At 30.3% G+C, this 27564-nt stretch overlaps 2 protein-coding genes and 1 long non-coding RNA gene across 5 annotated transcripts in view; 1 reads left to right on the plus strand and 2 right to left on the minus strand.

Annotated features, from left to right (window-relative positions):
• LOC143203890 (integrin beta-nu) overlaps positions 1 to 11655 on the minus strand; it is a 56855-nt gene extending 45200 nt beyond the window's left edge. Inside the window, exons 1-4 of one of the 3 annotated variants that reach the window (XM_076416215.1) lie at positions 11437 to 11634; positions 11240 to 11375; positions 8899 to 9030; positions 1660 to 1859 (exon numbers count right to left, since the gene is read on the minus strand). In XM_076416215.1, the coding sequence (XP_076272330.1) occupies positions 1660 to 1859; positions 8899 to 9030; positions 11240 to 11375; positions 11437 to 11607 (639 nt within the window). In that variant the 5' untranslated portion in view covers positions 11608 to 11634. Of the gene's footprint in view, positions 1 to 1659; positions 1860 to 4378; positions 4517 to 8898; positions 9031 to 11239; positions 11376 to 11436 lie in introns of those variants that run through there. The other 2 variants (XM_076416207.1, XM_076416224.1) reach the window with 2 other exon arrangements.
• On the plus strand, positions 4547 to 5016 carry LOC143204115 (uncharacterized). Its single transcript, XR_013007516.1, has 2 exons — positions 4547 to 4751; positions 4834 to 5016. It is a non-coding gene; the product is annotated as an uncharacterized LOC143204115 (long non-coding RNA).
• A 2651-nt stretch (positions 11656 to 14306) lies between the features above and the next one.
• Positions 14307 to 27335, minus strand: Tc-re (major facilitator superfamily domain-containing protein 12-like). Its single transcript, XM_076393850.1, has 10 exons — positions 27209 to 27335; positions 25514 to 25695; positions 24837 to 24920; positions 23899 to 24097; positions 23280 to 23388; positions 21667 to 21851; positions 18563 to 18755; positions 18399 to 18507; positions 14605 to 14755; positions 14307 to 14548 (listed from the first exon to the last, which is right to left on the minus strand). The coding sequence occupies exons 2-10, from the start codon at positions 25686 to 25688 to the stop codon at positions 14401 to 14403; spliced, it is 1353 nt and encodes a 450-aa protein (XP_076249965.1). The 5' UTR covers positions 25689 to 25695; positions 27209 to 27335; the 3' UTR covers positions 14307 to 14400.
• Between the last annotated feature and the right edge of the window lie 229 nt (positions 27336 to 27564).

Genomic DNA, 27564 nt, shown 5'->3' on the forward strand with positions numbered 1-27564 from the left:
AATATCTATAATTCTTCTACTGGGATCTATTATAGTTCTAACTTATTTTGATATATTGAAGGTAAATTTTAAATACTTCCCTGTTGATATTGCATTAACTTCATTAAACCAAAAATGCAATCACACCTCATAATAACTTTTAAAATTTGGTCTTGAAAATCATTGTGGATTGGACAGTTGAAACACTAAAAATGTATGTGCTTTTTAAAGATATTTAGATTTTGGAGTATTTAATCTGTGGAACTACTTAATACACAATGTAGAATGTAGAAATGTAGAATGTATTGCATGTTGTCTCTTTTTCAGAAGTTTTGTTAAATAGCCTGAAATATAACTAAAATACAATATTAAACTCTGGTTTTTCTCAGAGCAAAGTTCTCTGGAACTGAAAATATAGACTCAACTGGTGATTTAACAACCTCAAGTAGTACTAGATATCCCGTTAAAAAAGAATATAAGTTATCTAACATGTTCATCTTCTTCACAATTTTCTCCGGGAAAATGATGTGAAAAAATTGAAGTGATGATGTGCCCTTTTAAAGATTTCTTAAACATACTAGGTGAAGGATGCTGTTTCTACCTCCATGACCTCTAATATATCCAACAAATTTCTTAATCTTGGTTAAGATTTGTTCAAATGTAGTTATTTGTAAATTTAGATAAAATAGATTTCTTTAACGTAATAAATCCCCTAAAAGTAGCAATTAAATTTTTAATTGATGGCACCGTAACAAATATTTTTGATGGGCGTGTTTTACAAATATTTTACAATTAAAAGTTGTACTTATTACTAGTAATTATCCAGTTATCTTAATTATTACCTTCTTGTAAGACTTCTTGATGTAGAGACATCACACTGACAGCATACGAACAACCTGGTAGATTAATTGAATTTTATTACTACTAACATCATCATAAGTAGGTTTTGATTTTCTGTAAGTAAACAATATATAAGCAGACATGTAGTAGATAGATAATTTTATATGTACCTGATAAAAGCGATGTTGAATATGCATTTACCTTAACACCTGTTCGTGAAGGAAGGGTAATTCCAAATGTTTCACTAAAATGACCGTGATAGACACCATGACGTTGATATATTTGCATTGTGGTTTATCCAGGTAACTTACTACTATTTACTTGATCAACCCATTTTTGGAAAGGAGCGAGATCATTCTTTGGGAAACGATGTCTAATTTTCGTAGTAGATTTTTACCCCGGTACACTGCATCTTTTACTACACTGATGCATTGTCATCAATTTTTATATTATTACTCCATAAAAATTAATGTAAAACAGAAAATATGCACAACGTAAGACAAAGATTTCTTGATCTAAACAAAAACCAAAACCTTCAAACGACAAATTTATAAATGGACGCCCATAGAAAATACTGACTTCACACAATTTGATCGGCCAATCACGTTCCATGTTAGTGGCGCCACCAGGAATTTAAATTAGCCAATAACAATTTACGATCGCAGCGCTACCGTTGAATGAACTAAACAAAACATTTCCCCAAGGTCGCATATACCGTGAAATTTCTATTTTTTCTATGGTTTAACTTTCTTCCCTGTTATTAGGGACAAAAGTACGTACTTTCGGCCGAGGAATAAAAAAACCATTATTTCTGTCTAAGTATGAAATCTGTAACTTTACCGCTTTAAAAAATTCATTCGCATCCCTTGTAAAATTAAGGGTGTGCTTGAACAAATAAGTGGAATCGCACGTGAGCTTCTCAGTATTGCAAGGATTTTTAAAGTTGTCCGGGTCTGTTAGAGTGAAAGGCATTCCGGGTTTGTCCAAGAAAGATCCATAGGCGAGCTTGTAATTTTTTGTTAGGCTTGAGAGGGAAGTTCCTAAAAAAAAATAATGTTTTATTGTAAAAGTGAGTTTTATTTGTTTATATTTTATTATATACCATTCAAGGAAATCATAAATCTTTCCGAATATCTGTAGTACTTTTAGATTATTAATTTTTGGGTCGTTTATATCTTTTTTTTTTTGAATTTGAACAATAATGTAAAAGAATTAGGCAGGATTGCCGGTTTTCTTTAATTTTAGAATTTGTCAATACAGAACTAATTACTATGATTGGTAACATTGTTAATGTTTCTTCGGGGGTTCTTTCGGGGTTAGACTTCAGTTGTGAAGATGGGACGTTCAGAATCACTACCTCTTTATTATTTAGGTTTTTTACTGTTTTGTATCGCCCTACCTGAGTTTCACCAAATGGTGAGTTTGTCCACACAGTATTTCAGTTTTTAATTACCATTTAGTATTTGTTAAATCTCCATTTATAATTTTCTATATATAATTTCATATTTATTAGTCCTCATTTATAATATTCTATTTATGATTTTCCATTGGTTATTTTCTATTCGTTGTCCTCTACTTATTTTGTTATCCATGAATCGCTATCTATTTTATTGTCCTCTGTTTTATTATTTCTCCCAATCGTCGTATGTTTCCCATAATTCTTAAATCATTTTAAATCAAAGATACTAATTTTATGGCTCCAATTGTAAATATAAATTATAATTGTTTTATAAATCAATAACTAACCAAAGTGGCCAATGTTTCTGATGTGTATTTATGATCTATGGATAACTTGAGGCATACAAAAATGGTACCAGAAGTGGTTTCTGTTGGCTCTTGCTGGCTTAATAAATGAGACTTAAAAATGTATGTAATATTTATTTTTTATCTGATCACAATATGGAATAAACTGTAATAATATAAATTATAAACGTTACAATTTTTTCCACATTTCTCTTGCAAACATTTTGCTGGGTGCGTTAAATTGGACACTATTGGCTATTTTCTAAATCTGTTCCATGGTTGCCATTAAACCCACTACAGCATCTTATTTAGTCAATTGCAACAAGTTTTCGCTCGACCGATATGTTCGAAAAGACATTCACTATTAAAGTTAACGTTATGAAGTTCAAGGTCATGTTAATTAGAATCCAGCATATCAATAATTTTGTCTAATTTTTGTGCTGTTAGAGATTTAATTTTTTTTAATGGTTGTCTTCGCCCAACTTTTAAAAAGTGTTCCGACTCGGGATATTGGAATTTTAGTTACTATGAGATGTTAATCTCCAATCAGCATGATATTCCCCTCAGATTGCAAAATTCCCCAAGTTTTCCAAGTTTGCAATGCTGTCCCCGACCTTCCTTTGTATTTCAAAATAGTAACCATAATAGAAGTTATTAAGTGCATATTTGTAAATCTCTCACATGTTTTTATCGTTGATTACACAGTGAATAGTCTAATATATAATATATATGTGTACCTTTATTTATTATTTTGGATATTACATAAATTATTGTTATGTAATATTTATTGATCGAATTATATTTCATCTTTTATCACATTTTCATAATTATTAGTGGTTAAATATTTTGATAACGTTTCTACTTTTCGTAAATATATTTTCCCACTTTTATTTTCAAAATAAATGTATTATTAATAATCTATAGTATATTATTATTATAAATCAATATTTTTGTGATTCTTTATACAATCATCTAGCCTATCCGGCCAATTTTGTTTAATTTACTTTGATAATTCCATTCCATTGCCCTCAAGTAAATGTCAGCTCGTGAAGGTTAGAAACGATCCCACGTTATTTTTGTGTGTTTTATTTATTGAAATAAGAATTGAGATAAGATCCTTCCCATCACTTAATACCGACGATAGGCACATGTGTAGCGTCGAAACGCAATAAAGTGTATTTTTGTTTGTTTAGGGCATACCCTAGTCTAGAAATTTGGAAAAAAAATGTTATTTAACATTTTATTTTGCACGACAGAAGCACTTCTTTAACTCTAAGAAATTTCAGTTTGTCATAAGATTTGCAATCGTATCAAGGAAGGCGTGCCATTTAAAAAAAAAATTATATTACATATTTTTTAAAATTAATGCCTATTCAGTAATAAAGCCGTATAGTAAAAATATTATTGTATTTCATATATAGCTTGAAAATGCATACCTCTAGATTCGAATACTCACTTAAGTATCAGAGCTTTCTTTTTGTTATTATATTTTCTACCAACGGAGGTTCATCTGAACTGGATCAACAGCTTAATGTGGACTTCGAACCACGGACTTCGGTGTTAAACTTACTGATTAGGGACCGAAAATATTATATATCTCTTTGATTGATATATCAGTTTTAAAAAATTAAGACGTTTCTTAAATGTATTATTTTAAAAGCATTAAATTAATTGATATAAACCTTTAGATTTTATAAATATAATGTATGAAAAAAAAAATCGATATATCTTTTGTAAAAAATATCGATATTTTTTCTGTTTGTTGCAAAATATTGGATATATTTTTTCTCCAATTTATCGCTAATCCGAATCTTACCCAGCTTGGATACTGACGTGACTGTTGACTATAAACATTTTGCAAAAACGATTACAGACATGAAGACCGTTCATGCCCTCGACTGATTCGAACCCACGTCTACAGTAACACTAACAGATCTGTTCCGGCGCTTTGATAACTGCGGTAACCAAGAAAGTTACAGAAAATGCACCTTTACGTATCTCTCCAGATAAATTATAGCAAATTTAATTGGATAAAAGTAAACACTTCTTTATCTATGAACTAAATTTATAATCAAATTTAAAACAATGTCATCGCAGTTCGAGACCAATGTCAATAACACTCTAGTTACTATATCCTGTGACAGTATGGTTCTTACGATACATTATTTCCCAACATCACCGGATTTGTCGTATGTGCACTTCCCTGCACAGAATAAGTCATAAAAAAGAATAAGCTATATGAAACTATATTGTCTTCCTTTTTTAATGAAGGTCCACTCTTTTCGAGTCGGTCAGTACGGTCGAGATCAAAATAACAAACAAATCTAGAATATTTAGATTTTGTGTTACATTAATAATTCTATAGAAATAATAATTAAATTGCTGTGTTATTCTTGGTGGTCTAACATACATTGGTTTTAAAATATGGAAGAACTAGGGTAAGTGCAGAAGGTAAGTTTACCAAATTTATAACACATCATTTTCAACGACCTGGAATAAGAATCAACACATGGTAAAATTGAATGATAACAAGAACAGAAAAAAAAGATTCTTGTTGTATTGAAAGTAGTCAAGTTATTAATGAGGTTTGCCCATCAAGAATACTAACAAAAACTGTAGTAACCGGTAATAATTAGACATTTATTTTAAACATAATATATTTTAGTAATAATTTCAATTTTTTGATAGTTAAGATGTAACTAGAATTTGTTGAGAGTAAAAGTCGAAGAATGTGAAATTCAGAGAATCAGAGAATAAATTAGACAGCATTTTGCTAAAATATAGTGTACCATGATACTTTGAAATAATTAAATGTGCTAATAAAAATAGACCTGGATCAAATAACCAAAATATGAAACCATCGACAACTTAGTAATAATGTCAAGGAATATACAATGCATTATTATATTAGAGTATAGGTAAATAAATTATTGTTTTGTGAATATAATGATGTCTTTCACCTCAAAAGTACGATAATCCACTCATTTTAGGCTAGTAAATGTACAATATGTTAATCAAAGCTCGAGGTAGTCAATTTATTAATGATTGTGGATCAAGAATAATAGCGATGATATTTGGAGATTTTTAGGAAAATTTTACTGTTTTCATATATAGTGGTGACCTTTTCATTTCATTTTAACTATATTAGATTTTAACTATATTTACGTATTCAAATAGTAAATTTATGTAAATATGGTGTTTTTATAAAAATATAAAGGCATATAAAATTTATATTCATTATTTCATTTTTTTCAATATTTTCTTCATTAAAATTGCTATTTCAAAAAATTTTCAATATTTATCTCTCTCATTATATATAGTTTCAAAATTAAATCAGTTATTTATCATATTTGTGTATTTTTATTTATAAATAATAATGATAATATGTGTTTTTATAAAAGTACAATAGTCGGACATTTTTATTTACCTCCTAAACCTATTTACCTGCTTAATATATTCGACATTAAATCCAATAATCACGATAAAACATAGGTAAATAAAGCTGTATATACGCATGCGCCAAACTCGGATTATTCTCTGCATTCAAATTAAATGGAGCCAATATGGGCATGCACCAAATTCGGAGATGTTGGGGAATACAGTAAAAGCCGAAAGTTGTGCGAGCTGTTCATGCGCATTCATTCGAAATCAGGTTAACAAGTTTCCCATATACGCGTTATTCTTTACAGACATGGGTTGTATATATATTGTTAGATGTATATTTTTGTTATAATATTCCTTTAATTCATACCTTATATCAACATTTAATTACCGCATTCTCTCCTAGAGCGCTTGCTACATGTTCTACAAAAGAATTAGTTGCCCAATCTCTCTTACCCAGGCACGTATATTAAATCAATAACAATAATAGACAATTGATGGAATCGTGAACAAGTGTTGGATAGACTGGAAACTAAAAGCTTAGTCATTCGATTGAATTAAACTTTATGAAACTGATTCATTGCTAACAATTTCCAAAACAGGGTGATGAGAGTGGAGACACCTAAAGGTGAGTACACAATTAATATAAGATAACTGTAAGAATTCTTATTGTAGGGTGTGAAAGATTTATATGCATAGTGTAATTTTTCGGAAAATACATTAGCATTTGGTTAAAATGTATGAGAAAAGAAAGAATAGTAACTCTTTTGCAGATATGACAAAATGATTAGGGAGAATGCAGTGATTAAATATAGTTTTATCAAGAATGATATACAGTAGAATACAGGACAAATTAAGGAGAAATACGGTGAGATCAAAATGAACACGGAAGCACTGTACCGGTGGAAACAAGAATTAAGCGTAAGAGGTAAATATGCTCTGTAATGAAAGTAAAATATATTAACTGGGTATACAATTGTTAATTAGATGGATTACCTACATAAAAGAACCCGCTTAGAATACTAGGTCATGGGTGGTGTGGTAAAGATTTATATGTAAATATAATAAAACACAACCTTAACATACAAATTATATTTACTGTACAATTCATTGTAAGTTTAAGTTTTAAAACTAAATTATATTTTATAATACTATTTTGGTTTAATTATTTTAGCTTATTTGGTTAAAATTTTGTTGTATATCAAAGCCAAAATGAACAAAAGCTGAGGGTTGATGTGGGTATATTGCGACATTTTGGCGTCATCACTGTTCCCTGTTTTACTGAATGGACTATATATAATTACGGAGATATTTCAAATAATTTCCTAATTTTAAGTTATTATAAAGAGAAAATGTAGGTTAGTCAACCACGATCAGTAATAATGTAATAAAAATATATATATATATATATAACAGTTCAATTGAAAAGTCCCCGGCCTACCATCGTAAAACATATTTTTTGGAAAAAATTAGTTTTTTATTCAAAATAATTCCCTTCGAGGATGCACTAATTATAGCGACCCTCCAACTTTTCTATAGGTCTCAGATTCGGCGATCACCTCTTCATTTGACGAAAATTTCTTTTGAGGTCTGAGCACAGAAAATAGTCGCTGGGGGGCAGATTGAAGATTACGGTGGATGCGGAAAAAATTCGAAGCCCAATTCATTTTTGCCATCGTTTTCACTTACTTAGAGACACGCTGTATTATCTTGGTGAAGCAGAACTTTCTTTTTCTTCAAATGCAACCGTTTTTCGACAATTTCGTCCTTCAAACGGTCCAATAACGCTATATAATTGTCGCTGTTGATGGTCCTTCCTTTTTCAAGGTAGTTAATAAGAATTATTCTATGCGTATCCCAAAATACTGACGCCGTAACATTGCCAGCCGACTGTTACGTTTTCTCACGCTTTGGAATGGGTTCATAATGTGCAGTCCACTCGGATGACTGTCGATTTGATTTCGGAGTGAAATGATGGAGCCAAGTTTCATTCACTGTTAATATCGACGCAAAAACTCGGGTTTCTTACGCTCGATCATCTTCACACACTGCGCCGAATCATCAACTCGTCGATGTTTTTGGTCAAAAGAGCTCGCGCGGCACCCACTTTGCACGGAACTTTCTCATACCCAAATATTCGTGAATGATATGATGTTTACGTCTACTTGGTACACCAACAGCATATCAATCCTTGATGGTTGATTTTCCTGGAGTAGTGTCAAGAAACTCGACATCAAGCCAAGCTTCAACTGTTTTTTTCCTTCAAAAAGCACTATTGTATCAACACTCGAAATTTCTTTTTATCCATTTTTTCACAATAACAAAAGTTGCTTCACTCAAAATGCTATAATTCACAAACTAACGATCCGACAGCTGTCAAATTTATACACGCATCTTTTGAGTGTTAGGGCTAACTAAAAAACGGATTTAATTCTAGTAGTCCCATCTACGTTTCAGGCCGAGGAATTTTCAATTGACCTGATACCTTTTACTGTGTTATTATTATAACTTTTACTGTATTTTAAAAATATTTTTCGTTTTCGTTTTATTTGACTGGCATACTCACACTTCGCACTCTTACTAGGTCTAGGGATGTCGACCGCGCAAAGAGATATCAATATTCAAAAGAAAATATAAATATTTTATAAAAAGTATATAGATATATTTAAGAAAATATAATAATATTGATATATTGACCCATTAAAATGTTAATATTCTCTAAACATTTTAAGAAGTAGTGATCCTGAATAACTAATTTTAAAGGTTTATTAAGCATAATTAAAATATTTTTTAGTGTTTAGGAGATATATTTAATTGGTTCCGATATAGCTCTTATAGGTTCAATATGATCTGTATATTTTGTGATGCAAACTGAAATGTCTGATCTTTATTTAATATCTTAAATCCCTCTAAATAACAATAATCTACAATATATCTAATATAAAGGAAACTTACTCAATTTATCGCCCAGACTTTTCAGTGTTTCAACGTAGTCCCGCATCGAATAGCTTAAATCCGTCAGATAGTACAGCTCTAAGGGGTAATCTCGTTCAGCTTGATATGTCACGGTCAGTTTTAAAGTTTCATCTGAAATGAAAATAGTTTTTGCACTAAAAACTAGTGGATCCGCCAGATATGGGCTTTTCGTTTGAATAGAACAATTTAATTTCACAATTAAACAACTATGTGAGTGACTCACAAATATTACGAATTCCCGGATGTGAACATATTGTACAAAATATATCGTCAACTGTTGACAATTACTGATTAGCGAACGTTTATGGCGTTGTCCTTTTCATGCGCTCGTTCATAAAGTTAAAATATAACTAAATATATATTTAAATGTTATGTAAAATTGTAACCTTTATGGTCTTATAACATAAGCTGAAGAAAAGAACGTGCTTCATCATTGGCACCATACCACATAAAGTTCTTTTACTATCACTGCAGTTGGGATTGATGGAGTAATTATTAAGATAACTTCCCAAAGGTGGAGATTGCTTCAAATGCATGGGTTTAATGTCTCCAGCCCCTTAAAATCAAAAGTGAAGGTAAGTTTTCTTCGGACCAAACATTAGACAGCAAAAAACATAATGGGTTGCTACTAAGGACGCCGTAGAAAAATATTTGTCAATCATAAAATCCTTAACTATAAACAAATCGCCAACAGAATGCGAAAAGCCTTTTTAAGCTTGCCTAATGAGATTAAATTTTTTTTCTTTATTTCCACCTTGACTTTTTACCAAAACTTTGGGAGATGAGAATAAGTAAGTGAGATGACAAGGTAAACAAACTCACTAAGTCATTAAAAGATACTGAAAAGATACTAAGGACAATGGAGTGTTCCAATGATCTCAGGCTACTGTTGGACGCTTTAGAGGGCCATTCCAGATCATTCACACAAGCAAAAATGTTCAAAGATGAGTCCAACTGGGAAGAAGATAAGGTTTTAATGTATGCTAGTGAAAATGTATTAGATAAAAATGATATGTATCATTAATTGTTTGTAAATAAACAACTAATAACTAGTTTAATATAGTTATATGAATTATTCGGAAATTGAGTGCGACAAAAATTGGCCTATAACAAAAAGTTAGTTTCGGTAAACAGCTGCATATTTTTTTTACAGACCTGACCATTTTTGCAGTATTAACGTCAGTTGGTGTCAGATTAACAATTCTTAAATTCCGTGATTATGTTCGTTTTGGAACAACTCTCTCAGTTTTTTATTGTTTTAATGAATTTTATTTTGTTTATTTCTGTGACTACTCCCCCAAGCAGAGCATGTTAAATATCTTGGTATGCATTTAGATCGACGCCTAACCTGGAAGAAGCACATACTCTCTAAACGGAAACAACTAGGACTAAAATTATATCAAATGTATTGGCTCATTGGGCGCAAATCCAAGTTATCATTAGATAACAAGGTATTGCTGTATGAGTCTATACTCAAGCCCATTTGGACATATGGAATTCAACTATGGGGTACCGCTAGCAAATCTAATATATCCATCATTCAACGGTTCCAAAATAAGGTGTTGCGTGCCATTGTTGATGCTCCGTACTATATTTCAAATAAAGTGATACAACGCGATATTCCTCTAGAACCTATAACGAGTGTAATCCAACGTGTTTGTGTGAAGTACTTCGAAAGAGTGTCAGTGCATCCCAATGTACTCGCTAATCAGCTAAATATGCGACGTGATAGTGAAGTGCGTAGACTAAAACGTTTAACACCACCTGATCTGATTACTGGACATATGTAGAGTTTAGAATAAGCATTAGAATAAGACTAATTAATTAAGATAATATTTTATACAGAAGATTGCTTAATGAAGTGATTTTCTACATGCCATGTATATATAATATAGACATAAGAAATACTTATTGCCAATAGGGCAGATTGTGGACTCACGAAGAGTAATAAAAATAAAAAAAAAATTCTGTGACTTTCAGTGAGTTTGGTTTTAGTTCTTAATTGTCAAGAGTAAAATTAATTTTAAATTTAAAAAAAAACGATTTTTACATGAATTAAGGATACATTTGTTTTTATATAGCCTAGAATGCAATTTTCTCCTTTCGAAAGTGAGAACCAAAAGAATAGTTCTTTTCAATTTCTAAATGTAATAACGTTTATCTGAGTAAACAAATAACGCTGTTTTTAATGTTCTATATTCTGTTACCTTTCAAATCTCGTTCTAGTATGATTTCACTGATTCAGTATTACAAGAGATATACGAATGACATTAAATTAATCAGTTTTAGTAAATAATTTAGATTATTCTTTGATTATTACCTTTCCTTAAAACAACTTTGTATGACTGTGGAGATATTTGCTTCTTTAAAGTTACATTAGAAATTATAACCGTCTTTTGATTTTCCTCCATGTATTCACAATTTGATAAAGCGTCTTTTAAATCGCAAGAATAGCCCTAAAAAAATATTTAGTTAGCTAATAAATATACTATGAACCAAAGCAATCAATATCCTTACATTAGAACTAGCCTTATAACACCAGTTACAACAGCTATGGACGCGAATACAATCCAAACAATTCGTTTGTTTACGACATATCAGACTGTTCACGATGGTACAATTTGAACAGTATGAAAACCGAAGCAAATTTATGATAGAAAATGCGAATATTAGGATATGCGGTTTCATTGTTGAACGCAAGATACGGCAACATTCAGGTAACTACAAATGATTACAGATATTTATATTTCCATAAATACATTTATCTCATTTTATCTTATCTAATATATACATGCGATAGATTTTATTGGGCCTACAATTCGACGGTGAAAAAAATTATGTTTAACCATTAGAGAAAATTGATAACCTTGGAGAAATGCTTTGCCTAGTTCAATTGGAGGTAGCGCAGCGATCACAACGCGTGATTGGCTAAATTAAATTGTTCGAACCGCCACTACAAAAGCTTATGATTAGTTCCGTTAAAATGTGCGAACGCCGTTATTTTTAACCGACTTCGATAAAGAACGAAATTCTGTGTTCGGCTGTATATACCTTTTGAACGGATGTTTGCCAATTTCTCCATCAATTATGGACTGTTTAGTTTGCTTCTTAAATACTAACCTTATAATATGAGATGTCGTAGAAACAAGCTAGGCAACTGATTGTATGTTGTAACGATTAGAACGTTATGCTCACACGCGGAGGTCGCGGCATCGATTCCCAACAGACAGAAACTTCTTCTTCTAATTTGTTCGAAAAATTTGTCATATCACTTAGACTGGCTTGCGGACCCGTGGCCCTTAAATGTTCCTTACTTTTTATCATCGATTCTTTATTGCTATCATTCCTCATACGTGCTGCACTTTTAATTGGATAGCTATCCTTGGGTAGCTAATACTCAATAAAATAACTGCGTAATTTATTGAGCAAACATCTAAGACTAAAAAGGAAAAAATAAAAAACAAATAAAAATTAAAAATAATATAACTTAGATTTTTAACATAAAAAAATGTTGTAATTTAAATTACGTACTAGTCATTGTAATAACTAAATAAATATAAACAAAAACTTAATTTAACCAACCTATTATACGTATTTTATATTCCACTATATAGGTATACTTTAGCTTAATACCTACCTAAACCTATTTATCTATATATAATATTATTTTAAATATATATTGTAGTTAAGTTAGTCAATTAAGTTGGTCAGTTAAGTTAGTCAGTTAAGTTAGTCAAGTTAGTTAAGTTAGTTAAGTTAGTTAAGTTAGTTAAGTTAGTTAAGTTAGTTAAGTTAGTTAAGTTAGTTAAGTTAGTTAAGTTAGTTAAGTTAGTTAAGTTAGTTAAGTTAGTTAAGTTAGTTAAGTTAGTTAAGTTAGTTAAGTTAGTTAAGTTAGTTAAGTTAGTTAAGTTAGTTAAGTTAGTTAAGTTAGTTAAGTTAGTTAAGTTAGTTAAGTTAGTTAAGTTAGTTAAGTTAGTTAAGTTAGTTAAGTTAGTTAAGTTAGTTAAGTTAGTTAAGTTAGTTAAGTTAGTTAAGTTAGTTAAGTTAGTTAAGTTAGTTAAGTTAGTTAAGTTAGTTAAGTTAGTTAAGTTAGTTAAGTTAGTTAAGTTAGTTAAGTTAGTTAAGTTAGTTAAGTTAGTTAAGTTAGTTGAGTTAGTTGAGTTAGTTAAGTTAGTTAAGTTAGTTAAGTTAGTTAAGTTAGTTGGGTTACTTAAGTTAGTTGAGTTAGTTGAGTTAGTTAAGTTAGTTAAGTTAGTTAAGTTAGTTAAGTTAGTTAAGTTAGTTAAGTTAGTTAAGTTAGTTAAGTTAGTTGAGTTAGTTAAGTTAGTTAAGTTAGTTAAGTTAGTTGAGTTAGTTAAGTTAGTTAAGTTAGTTAAGTTAGTTGAGTTAGTTAAGTTAGTTAAGTTAGTTAAGTTAGTTAAGTTAGTTAAGTTAGTTAAGTTAGTTAAGTTAGTTAAGTTAGTTAAGTTAGTTAAGTTAGTTAAGTTAGTTAAGTTAGTTAAGTTAGTTAAGTTAGTTAAGTTAGTTAAGTTAGTTAAGTTAGTTAAGTTAGTTAAGTTAGTTAAGTTAGTTAAGTTAGTTAAGTTAGTTAAGTTAGTTAAGTTAGTTAAGTTAGTTAAGTTAGTTAAGTTAGTTAAGTTAGTTAAGTTAGTTAAGTTAGTTAAGTTAGTTAAGTTAGTTAAGTTAGTTAAGTTAGTTAAGTTAGTTAAGTTAGTTAAGTTAGTTAAGTTAGTTAAGTTAGTTAAGTTAGTTAAGTTAGTTAAGTTAGTTAAGTTAGTTAAGTTAGTTAAGTTAGTTAAGTTAGTTAAGTTAGTTAAGTTAGTTAAGTTAGTTAAGTTAGTTAAGTTAGTTAAGTTAGTTAAGTTAGTTAAGTTAGTTAAGTTAGTTAAGTTAGTTAAGTTAGTTAAGTTAGTTAAGTTAGTTAAGTTAGTTAAGTTAGTTAAGTTAGTTAAGTTAGTTAAGTTAGTTAAGTTAGTTAAGTTAGTTAAGTTAGTTAAGTTAGTTAAGTTAGTTAAGTTAGTTAAGTTAGTTGGGTTACTTAAGTTAGTTGAGTTAGTTGAGTTAGTTAAGTTAGTTAAGTTAGTTAAGTTAGTTAAGTTAACAAATAACAATAACTTTCTTATGAAAAATTTAACGTGTCTAAACCTTGAATTAAATGAGAATAATTAATAGCATAGGATATGTAATAGTTACACTATTGTACAAGTTGAAAAAATCGTTAGAAGCCAATAAATATTTCTATTCCTGTATTATTAAGGTTACACTGTATTTTCACAGTGTTTTGTGCCTTTTTAGGTTGTTTCGGGTCTTTGTAGGTGGAGAATGTCTGGGAACTGCAACCTTTGCGCTGGTAATTGATTTATCAACACATTTTAACATAAAACGCGTTATGTAACGATTTAATGACATATTTATTAGTAATTAAAGTACAAAAGGCTGGCCTCGATTCATAAATTGATCTCCTGGAAGTCATTCCATTCTTCATACTTGTAACCTCCTTTTTCCATTTCTTCTCAGCTGTCCCTCGAGAACCAAAAGTGAGGCGAGTCCCAACACTGAGACTATTCCACATATGTAAGTAAGTACGTGTGCATAATAATTTGGACAAAGATTTTTTGGTATGCATTGCCTAAAATTGAAATAACACTATAAAGTTTTCTATATTTTAAAAATAAATGGACGTACAAATGCTGCACCAATAGCACTGTGGCACCGGAAAATAACTTATCGGTAAAAGTGACAACACTGTAAACGGATCCTCCGCCATAACCGTTGGTTTTGACGAAATTGGCCGTAAAGCATAAGCTGGCCACCATTGTTGAGGATCCACTGATACCTATTTATAAAGAACAATTTTAATAGACACTCGCATGATAAGTATATGAATTTCCAGCTATTAAAAAAATTAATAATTCACTCACTGTACGATGTTTTGTGTTCATTGTTAAAATTGATACCTCTATATAAAATGGCTTCTAAATAAATAAAATATTGACAGATCGAAATCAAATTTTAATTCTCTACTAGTGACAAATAAGTGGCTCACGGCAAAAATTATATTTAGAAAGGTTTAGAAGAGAAGAAGTTTAAAAGAAGGTCAATTGATAACTTTTTTTACCAATTTTTGGTGAGTAAAATTGTTGTAATTTTTTTTTTGTAATTTCGTAAAATCCATACAAAATATTTTAATAAATATATTAGTACCAATTTTTCTCAATAAATTTCTTTTTAAAGAGAATAAATGAGCAGAATATGTGCAAACACCTTTTTAATTAATTATTTTTAATTTAGTCAATAAATTTAACAGGTCAATTGAAAAGTCCCCGACCTCACACATATATGGCGCTACTAGAAATAAATCCATAATTATCCTATTTTCTTAGTTTTTTAGTTAGCCCTAATCCTCAAAGGATGCGTCTATAGATTTAACAGCTGTCAGATAATTAGTTTGTGAATTATAACATTTTGAGTGAACCAACTTTTGTTATTCTGAAAAAAATGGATGAAAAGGAATTTCCCGTGTTGATGAAATATTAGTTTTTGAAGGGAAAAAATACAGTTGAAGCAAAAGCTTCGCTTGATGCCAAGTTTCCGGACACTGCCCCAGGAAAATCAACCATCAAGGATTGGTATGCGAAGTTTAGACGTGGTGAAACGAGCACCGAAGACACATACACCATATTCTCCAGATCTGGCCCCCAGGGATTGTTTCCTCCTCTCAGATCTCAAATTATTGCTCGCTGGGAAGAAATTTTCGTCGAACGAAGAGGTGATGAAGAGGGCCGAGGTCGATTTTGAAGCAAATAACAAATCGTACTACAAAAATGATATCGAAAAGTTGGAGGGTTGCTATAATCACTGTATCACCCTTGAAGGGAATTATGTTGAATAAAAAAAACTAATTTTGGCAAAAAATATTTTTTACTATGGTAGTCCTTGGACTTTCCAATTGACCTGTTATATTCAGGCAATATCCTGTACCCTAATTACTAATAACGCTAATACAATTTTTCTAACCTAAATAAGGTTACGTGTTTTGAATTTCTTATTAAATTGTTAAAAAGATTGTCTAGTGAAATGGTTATCTAACACGCCACGTTCCTAAGTAATGGTGTGAATACTATTTACGGTTAAAAGCTGTATTACTCCACAATGACAGCCGGTATCCTTCCATACCTATTTCACTTTCAGTGATTTTAAAAGAACATGAAACCAATTTTTTAATAAAATACAAAGAATACAACTGGAAAGTTTGTGATGATTTAAAGGTTATTGCTATATTTGTTGGACTATCGAAATATTGTTATTTTCTCTGTTTGTAGGACATTAGAGACAGCAAAAATTACTATGAAATTAAAGATTGACCAAAAAGAACTGACTTTTTGTGGTAAATCAAATGTTTAATAAGAACCTATTATTCCACAAAATGTGATTCCACCCATACATATAAGACTTGGTTTAATTTTGTCAAGGCAATGGATAAATATGGTAAAGGATTTTTATATTTTAAAACTGTTTTCTCTAAATTAAGTGATGTTAAATTAAAAGAAGGCCTTGTTGTCGGCCGGCAAATAAGAAAATTTATACAAAACAATGAATTCGATGAAAATCTTAACGCGAAAGAGTTATCGGCTTAGTTATCTCTAAAGAAAGTAATTCGTGGATTTTTAGAGAATCCTAAAGCTGAAAAAGCCGAGCTTTTAGTGAATGACTTGTTACGACAATTTGAAATGATGCGGTGCAGAATGTCTATAAAAATACATTTCGTGCATTCCCATTTCAATTCCCCTCCGCCCTAATCACGGAATGGCCAGTGACGAAAAAGGTTATCAAGACCGTTGTCAAAGAAGATGGAATGCCAAACATGTTAACAGATTACTGCTGGTTTGTAATAAATGAGGACTCATTGCCCACCAGAGGAAAAATTTTTATTTCGTCATTTTCTTTCAGAATTATTCAGACGAAAATATATGCTCATTTTTTCTATTGACCACTTAAACATGAGCTATTTTGATTTATTGTCTATTTGTAAATATATATTATTAAATATATGTTTCACGCAATTTTTATTTATTTATAGTAATTTATTTTATCATAACTTTAAAATGGTCTTACCAAAAATTGGTCTAAGTGTTCAGCAGGTACAATTTGACAAAAAGCCGTTTTATTTAATATTATAGAACAAAAAAAAGCATCATAATGTAATCTGTCATTGATGATACAATTTTACAACCAAATCTAAATGTAAAACTATTACGAATCGGATTTAATTTTGTCAATATGTTTCTTTTGAATACTCCTAATACTTATATTAATATTGTTAAAATTACTTGAATAATCACTACATAGTATAAAACAAAGTCGCCTTTTCTGTCCCTATATCCCTATGTGCGCTTAAATCTTTAAAACTACGCAACGGATTTTGATGCGGTTTTTTTCAATAGATAGAGTGATTCAAGAGGAAGGTTTATATGCATAATACATGCATAATATAATAAGGCAACATTGCTAATTTTAGAGGTTTCTAACGTGATGTCATAAATTAACCTATTTTTTTAGGCTTATTTAGAAATTAGCAAAAACGCTGCCTAACCCTACGAGTTAGATCAAATTAATGTACTACAGTATTGTACACCATAAAAAGGTCTACAAAAAAGTCCCCCATGGTATATGTTTATCTTTTAGGGATAACCCACATTAACCATTTTTATTGTTTACTTTTTACGTGAGAAAATGGCTTATTTACGAAGCTATTTTAAGCAATCCGGCATTAATCCTTATCGAATTAAGTACCTTAAATACAGTGTGCAATTAATATAGATCAATATGGTTCCTTACAGCATGTAAATTAAACAAATATTTTCGGAGATATTACAAATTTAAAATTTGCGTTTAAAAATGTGTAATGTAATAAAAATTGTATGAATTTAGATATTCCAAAGATAGCAGGAAATCTTCATAGTAAGTACAGGGGAAGAGGAATTGTTTTACTCCAAATTTAATGCGTGCAGGCCAAGGGCAGTAATGAATGAACCAAAAATACTGGATCGATTTTAATCATGTTTTCATTGAGTGACATAGGCATATATATTTTATGCCCGTGCAAAGTCGGAGCGGGCCGCTATGTTTTTATATACAACGTTCATATTTTTTCTGTAGTGTATTTAATTTAGTATCAGCATTGCACCTGTGCGAAGCCGGGGCGGGTCGCTAGTTTATTTATAATATAAATAATATATAACATTTTATTTGGGGATCGTATTTGACTAATTATAAATGTATAAACATTTGTATTAATAAAATGAAAATAGCTATATATGCGCGTTTATTTAGCTCATTTTCTTAATCAATTGAAGGAATAAAATTTTGACAAAGTTTTCTTTTTCGGACAGTTTTTAACAATGGCTTCCTTTCTAGGTTTCATTGTTCGAAATAATTAAATAGTTTCCTTTCTTATCTATGAACTGAAAAACACTTACCTAATAATATGGCAATAAAATAAAGTTCAACGTCCGCTTTTGATGATAAATCCAATCCTAAGCATATTGAGGCCAACAATCCCACAATGCTACCCGTCAAGTACACCACCTGGACAATACGGAGCTCGTTATCTTTATTCCTTGATTTACCAGTAAAATATTACCTTATCGGTACAAAAAGTACATCGAAATTTCAGAAACAATGATGTTAAAAACGATGATATATAACAGACCAACGGTATTGTTGCTATTGTTTGTCGAACTTGGTCTTCTCTACCTATTGCTTTGCCTCTCTCGTCCAGATATAACGGAATATAGATCAGATTCAGAGTGGTAAACAATCTCGATGCCATATACCTAAATAATTATTATTGGATTAATATGAAAACTTTTTGGATTCTATGTAAATAAAATTAGACAACATTAAATATTATAGTAATTTATATGTATTTTCGTTTATATTAAGCTGCTAATATAAGTTGCACTAGTAAGCTCTAAGTCTAATAGTCTAGTAGTACGAGAACCCAATATTACCACTCGCTTTAACAATTAGCAGAAGGAACAATTTAGTTTAAGATTTATTTTAAAGTTTAGAGATTTTGGTCACATTTTGATGTAAACTGAATTGATCTGTTCAAATATTAACTTTGATTCAAAAAAAACTACCTCTATATTTCTAAACTCTTATATTAATATTCACGATGAATCTAAGTATATTGCTATTGGGAGTACAAATACTTCTTCACCATATATTTTTAAAAGATCCATATTATATCAAAAGATGTGAAAGTTGAAACCATAGAGCAAATACTAATTTAACTTATAAGTGGCCTTGCAAAATTCACAATCTAGATGACACCGAAATAGTCTGTTCGTATTCATTATTAATTTGCTTGAATTGTTTGTTTCATCGTATTTCTATGGAGCGTTTTTTTTTGGTGATTTATATATGCACGACATAGAGAGGAATATGCTTAACATTTTTCTACAATTTTGCGATGAAATTAAAATCAATATTAGTTGAAGAGATGCATTTTCGATCTACGAAATATTGTATATACGGACATGCAAAAGCCAATAAGACACCTGTTTTCCTGAAAGAAATTTCCGGAAAAAATTTAAAAATCCCGAATTATTCGGATCAAGCACGTATGTGCGCATCGCCTATTATTGTTTTTAGATATAATGGTATATATAGATAGATATAACAGGTCATTTGAAAAGTGCCCCGGCCTGATACATAGATGGCGCTACTAGAATTAAATCCATACGTTTTTAAGTTAACCCTGCCCCAAAGGATGCTTGTATAAATTTGAGAGCTGTCGGAACATTAGTTGTGAATTATAGCATTTTGAGTGAAGCAACTTTTGTTATTGTGAAAAAAATTGATAAAAAATAATTTCGCATGATGATAAAATATTGCTTTTCGAAGGGAAAAAATACAGTTGAAGCAAAAACTTGACTCGATGCCGAGTTTTCGGATACTGTCCTAGGAAAACCAACCATCAAGGATTGGTATGCTAAGTTTAGACGTGGTGAAATGAGCACCGAAGACGGTGAACGCAGTGGACGCCCAAAAGAGGTTGTTACCGACAAAAACATTTAAAAAATTCACAAAATGATTTTGAATGACCGTAAATTGAAATTGAATATTATAGCACACACTCTAAAGATATTAACTGAACGTGTGCATCATATCATTCACGAATATTTGTGTATGAGAAAGGTCTGAACAAAGTGGGTGCCGCTCGAGCTCACTTGTCACTAAAAATAACGACGAGTTGATGATTCGTAGCAGTGTTTGAAGATGGTCAAGCGTAATAAACCCGAGTTTTTGCATCGATATGTGACAATAGATGAAACATGGCTCCATCATTTCACTCCGAAGTCCAATCGACAATCACCCGAGTGGACTGCACACGATGAACCCGCTCTAAAGCGTGGGAAAACGCAAAGGCTAGATGGAAAGTGTCTGTATATTGGAATCCGCATGAAATAATTTTCATTGACTACCTTGAAAAAAAAGGACCGTTAATAGTGACTATTACATAGCGTTATTGGACCTTTTGAAGAACGAAATCGCCGTAAAACGGCCGCATTTAAAAAGGAAAGTTCTGCTTCACCAAGACAATGCGCACCGTATCACAAGTCAGTGAAAACAATGGCAAAAAAACATGAATTGGGCTACGAATTGCTTCCCGATCCACCGTATTCTCCAGATCCAGCCCCCAGCGACTATTTCCTGTTCTCAACTCTCAAAATAATGCTCGCTGCGAAGAAATTTTCGACAAATGAAGGACAAAAGACAAATCGTACTACAAAAATAGTATCGAAAAGTTGGAGGGTCGCCATAGTCAGTGTATCACCCTTGAAGAGAATTATGTAGATTAAAAAAAATTTTGCCAAAAAAATTTATTTTACTATGATAGGTCGGGGACTTTTCAATTAACCTGTTAGATATAGCCAAGATAGTACATTCCTCTCTACAATCTTTCTTTTTTGTAAACCAGAAATGTAGACTAATTTTATAGAGTAAAGCATACCAAACATTTGTTTTTTGTCTCCTTGTTTTCATTTTCTTTGCTTTGAAATGTATATTAATTAATTAATACTCATTTTTCAATTGAACTTAATGCATTTATTTCGAAAATTAAATTTAGTTTGGTATTTAAATTAAGACATGGTTAGACAGGTCTGCGTGATAGTCCCTATTTAAGAACAAATCAAATTCTTTCTTACAGGTTTTAATAATAGAAATTCAAACAAACATAAACTCGAATTGTTTAAATGGCAATCAAGATACGATTTCGTTGCCAAACGTTGCGAAGTTATTCTTCAGATACCCTTATTGAGTTGTTTCTTAATTACTCTAACATGAGTCTGACAACCTTATATTTTATTCAAGGATTATTCTAAGTTATCCCACATTTTTCTATCTCTATGGTAGCATATTAATACTGCAATGGTAGAATTGTTCAGGAGGAAGGAAAATCGTGGATACTACACCTTTAATGTTATATATTGATGATTTTTTTAGAAAAAGAAAAGAATTTCTTTTTCAAAAAAGCTTACATAAAGAAAACCAAGAAAATGTACATATATTAAAAATAAATCGAATACTAATATTCAAAAGTGCTTAGAATTTAAGTTTTTAAGGTTAACAAAATTACAAAATTATTTTAAAAAATCGAGAAATATTAAAAATATTAAAAAGTACAGTACATATCAAATTAGGTATATTTGAGACAATAATTTATTTTATACTTACATCAATGCTACCAGATATATTGTTGATTGCTTTAGGAAATGCTGATTTCGGTTTTCCGAACGTAAATTGCCATCGCTGTACACTTCTCTTATGATCTCATAATCACTTTCACAAGCTCCAAGTAAACCACAGTAAAATAACAGGCTTGATATCAATCCAATACAGACTATAACAAGTGCTATTTCCTACAATGTTATGAAATGTAATATCAACATGAGAGATTGTCTAAAAAGTCTCCGATCAACTTTATAACACATAACATAACACTTAAAATGGGGATAAGCAAACCAGGTTATTTTGACGAGCGAATGAACTAATGCTAATATAAGTTTCAAGTATGTGAGAATGCTATATTACGCTTTTCTTTAAACATATCTTAATCTAATAATAAATATTCTCTAAACATTAGCCGCCTTTAAAAATAAAGGAAAATTGTGTTCAGTAATGATATTTTGAACAAAATTTGGCCACTCTATATAATAGACAAACTGTCTATTAAGCAATGTAATGAACAACGGTCACAGTCATAGCTAAAGGTACAAGAGATGGATAAAATAATATGGCCACCTGACATACACACACATATTAATAAAGCATTGAGCCATTATTTGCTGTTAATATGGCTGCAATCTTTTTCTGGTACCAAAACATCATCCAAATGCTTCAAAGATATTGGAGGTGATGCCCAAAGAAGAAGTTTGATGAGATTATGATGCTGCTCAAACCAAAACTGAACTTTTTGGTTGTTTTTATGGTCATTCTACTATCTTGTAATATGCTAGTCATACTAAGAACTCAATCATTAAGAATATCAATATATTTAATCGCAATAATCCGGCCAGAGAGATGAATGAGAGGACCAGCTGAATACCACGATATTTCCACCCAATTCAGCCAGTAAACGATGATTCATCAAACCATACTGTATTGTTCGAATCAATAATTGTCTAGGTTTGATGATTGGTGCATTAGTATAGCTTTATATTTCCCTTTTCCTTTTCTTTTTTTAATTATTTTTAAAGCTCGTAGGTCTCTGTCAGTTAACTTTGTCGATGATATTTCACCATGCCTTGTGCATGCTGTCATAATCACGGATATTGTCACTCGTGAACCGAGAACCAACGATTTGGTTGTTTTGATATCTATATTTTTATATCTAATATTTCACCGATCTCTTGTTTTAACCGTTGCAGAATGTTATATACTTTTAACACACTGAAATATAACCTGCAAGACTTGACAAATAAACTGAGCAATACATAGACATGTTTTGTCCATCCCCTGTACATATTTGCTTTCAAAAACTGAAGAAATTATTTTAAAAGCAGAAATTACTTTTCCACAACACATTATTTAAATTAATAATTACTCAACAATAGGTTTATCAGCTAGATCGGAGACTTTCTAGCTTGTAATTTGTAAAATAATATAATGATAATTAAATATTAATCTTAATATAATATATTTAAAAAAGAAAAAAATAAAAGAAAATTTCAGTATATAAAGTAAAAGTATATAAAAATCGTAAAAATCTTGATAATGTTAATACTTTTTAAGAAATACCTTTTTTTAGAAAATCTAAATTTGCGACATTATCTTTATTGTATACATACCTTAAATTTATAAAAGTCCTGAGGTCCTATTTTTGTATTTTCGTTAGTCTGTAGCAGAATAAGGGTAACTATATAAACTGTTATGCTACAGCAAACTGATGCTGTGTATCTGAAAAACATTTAAATTGTTTAGTTATTATTTTATATGTTGGAATTAATTGGAACCATAGTACAGAAGAAAGCGAAAGTAATACAGTAATGTATTGTTTCCTCCAACGATGTATTCCCCACAAATCAAATGATAATAGTTAAGTATTTAGGTCTAGAAATATGAACTAGAAATAGAACTATTTGGACTTAAACATTTAACAATATGTCTTCAAGAGAATTTTTCAAGATTCGATTTATTTTGGTTAAGCAACTGCTATTACGTGACAAATCAAACAACCAGTGACAGTGGATATTGCTCGTCTACCTACAGTCCTCTCGAAAAAGTCACATCGACTTTAGCATAGATATACTCAAAAACCCGAAATTACTAATCTTGAGGTACAAGAGGGTCACATAAATGTGTTTATTAAGTGCAGTTATCTGGCTTATACTTTAAATACATTTTGCCGGAAACACTTACTAAAGTAACACCTTTATAAAATATTCAAAATATGAATAGTCAGCTTACCTGATGGCTGTCAGATCCGAACTGTGATTATGGTTTCTTGAAATATCAGGAATAATTGACAGATGTGCAATTTGTACAACAGCCCATCCAATTTGAAACAATGTAATTGCAAAAATATATTGCAATAACTCTGCTGTAGTATTATCTCCGGGAATATAGGAAAATATCAGTGCAAATCCTGAGGTAACTGCTACGGTTCCTGCAAACTAAATGTATTAGTAAGATTGTAAATTAGTTTTTGAAGGTTGCCTTTGTAAAATTCAAACGTTTTTTACGATATCATCTTTCAAGGAGTTATCGATCCTAGTTAATTTTTCTCCTATTTGTGATAGTGGTTTAGTACGCATATTCTAATTGATAGTAGAATAAATATAAGATAGCTTGTAGCTGTTAAGATGTAAAATACATTTACCAAATTTCTACTTGTTCCATCTTTATGACCACTTATTTATATCAAAAGAGTACTTTTAGTTTTTTAATTAAACAGAAAATATAATATTTAAAAATTATAGGAATTGCTTAAAGATATGCCCTTGATGAAATACAGTATGTTCACTAGAAGAGTTTAAATCTCAAGGTATTATAAACAAAACAAGAGTAATAGCATAGAAGTATTCCTTTATCAAAATTTCTTTCCAATATGTCTACTGTTATGCCAAGCATAGACATATTTCGATACCTCATTTTATCATCCCCTAAATGTGGCGCCCTCGTACTCTGTATATTGCAAACTTTCCGAATAGATATATATATATCTTTGTTTTTTTATCACTTTTCTCAACTCAATTTCTGTTATTAACATCGAATCACAGGTATATTCTTTAATATTGATTAACGGTCATAAAATTTGCCTATATAAAAATTAGGGTGATTTTAAAGCACCTCATCATCATAAGCGATCTTAAAGTTAATTATATTAAAAATGAATTTATGCATACCTCCAAAATGCCAGATTCTCTTATGTCCCGAAAAATCTATGGCCCATCCAGCAGCAGGTGTAGCGATTGCATCAATCAGTTGACCTGAAATTGTGTTCAAAGATCATAATTGATCATATTGCAAAGATTCATACATAAAGCTTTCTATAAAATTATGTTTAGTTAATAATATTTAGTTATCAACTTAGGAACAAACACCAAATCAAATGTAATGGAAAAAATCGTTTTACGAATAATATATATATCGAATAATGCATATTAGGTTATTTTATATAGAAAATATATATGCCAGATCAGAAGCAATTCAGACTGATAATTACTTATGTTTTACTGCAGCAAAGAAGTTGGAACAGCTATAGAATAAATTAGAATCTTATAGAGAATGTAAAGTAACAAAATAGGAGCTGTTTTTTTTAAATCGTCAATATTTTGCGAGAAAATTTTTGTTGCAAACATATCAAGACATACATCTTTTTATTTCCCATTTCATTAGCATTCTTGATTTATTTATATTCTTGAAATGCTAATAAAGTGTAAAAATTGATAGGAAAATGTTAACCTATTCGAGAAAAAGCCTAAAATTTAGGTCTCTGGGCCAAAAAAACGAATTATTCATATTGAAAAATCCGAATTATTTTCTGCAAAGTCAACATAAATGTAATTATTACGAAACTTACCCAGCATAAGTAAGGTACCGGCAGTGGTGCTTGATAAGTTTATAACAACATGCAGATAGAACAACATATAAGAAAACCAAATAGCTGCGCAGAGATCATTAAAGACATGACCCAAACCGTAGCCAATTTTTTGAATTACGCTACCAGTCGGAATGATAGTTTCTTCAATTTCCATGATGGTGCTGTAAAAACAAATTTTATATTATTGTGCCTATTCAGGATTTTATAAAGCAATTTAATATAGATTATTTTAGTTATAGAAGGTTGTTCAGAAAATTCATCATCATATATTAGTCAATAATATAATTAGGCATTTGACAACATTTTAGTACTTTATCTTACATAAATACCTAACCAAAATTACGTGATTAAATTAAACCTAATTTAAAACTTTAAAAGCATAGCAAGCTGAATACACACACATAACAAATAAAATAATTTGAAAGGTTATTCAAAAATATTTATGCGTCGTTTCATTTGATGAGGCTTGACTAAGGAGTGATGTGAACTATAATTTCGAAATGAGTTTGTGCCCCAAAATAGGAAAAAGTATGAGGAAAGAGTTACTCAACAATTCCCTTCAATATGTCAAACAAAACATTCTTGTGGAGTGTCTTGTAAATTCGAGTCAATTGAATGAAAAAATAATTTTCCATCTGCTCATACAGCTCAAACAAATCTTATTACATATTTCCAGATTATTCACCAAACTTATTCCCTAAAAATTCCCATCAAAAATCCATCTTCTATTTTCTTAAATTGATGTAAATTGTTTAAATACAACATAATAATTATAATTGGTTTAAAGATTACTGAAGAATACTCATTGTCCCTGAAATTATATATGATGTGAGTGATAAGGCACTAAAATCAAACTAGCAGTTCTTTCAGAAAACATACAATAGTTCAAAAAATACTTAAAGTATTTTTTTTAGAAGTTATCTAGAAGTTAGTAATTTTAGAATTAGTACAAGTTGTCTAAAAGTTAGTATTGTTATTAAATGTTGGTAATATCCAGGGATAGTTTAATATCTTTTATTTTCGAAGTGTCTACCACTATTGCTTATATAGGACCAAAGACAATATTGGAGAATTTAAGATGATGTTTGGGGCAATTCAGAACGACCAAAAATAAGTTAAAAAATTGAAACCAATTTTACGGATATTTTTTTTAATTTCATTAAAATAATTTTGTTTAAGCTTTTATATGTAATTAAATGGAAACATGGGGAAGTGATCTATTAAATGTCTGAAACCATAGAGCCCATGATTGGATGCTATGTAGATTTAAAAGTTCTCTGCATATATCTTGGTCAGCAAACTGTAGTCTCCATGACACCCGATAAGAAGATCATTTTAGATAAAACTTTAGTAGATTCTAAAAATTTTAATATTTAAAAGCAAAAGATTTAAAAACATTGTCCAAAAATACATCATAAATATCAAAATTTCCCAATTTTTTCATATATATATATATATATGTATATGGTAATATATATCGTATAACGTATTCGTATTCGTATAACATCGATTGAATTGTGTGAGAATTTTTGCAGATTAATAAAAAAAAAGTTTTAAGTAAATTGGTTAAAACAAATTACAAACAAAATATTTTTTTCTTAAACGTTAAAATGTTCTCATACTCACCCTTATAGGTCTCAATACTTATTGTTACAATATGATTCTCATACTTACCCAAGTAAATTGTTAATATTATAATATTCGTCGTTGACAATAAATTCTGTAACATCACTATATTACTACACCAAGCTCGTAACATAAATGAAACAAAGACCTTTCTAAAATAATGTACTTACAAATATACTATAAGGTTTCCCTTATATTTGCGTCTACCGTATACAATTTCATAGTACGGTATTTATACCATACAACGATCGTTTCATTGAAAAACGAGAAAATTCTCCAGAGTGCAGTCGTTTTCTTCATCCACCTGACTGGTTCAAGAATTATCTATCTCCTTCTGCAATGGACCAATCGAAGGATATATATCGTAAGCGAATAATTGCAGAAGTATCGTAACGTTTATTGTA

Source organism: Rhynchophorus ferrugineus, unplaced genomic scaffold (genome assembly GCF_030347505.1).
Source record: "Rhynchophorus ferrugineus isolate W39M unplaced genomic scaffold, kcgeb_rfMv2 rfM1, whole genome shotgun sequence".
NCBI lineage: Eukaryota > Metazoa > Arthropoda > Insecta > Coleoptera > Curculionidae > Rhynchophorus > Rhynchophorus ferrugineus.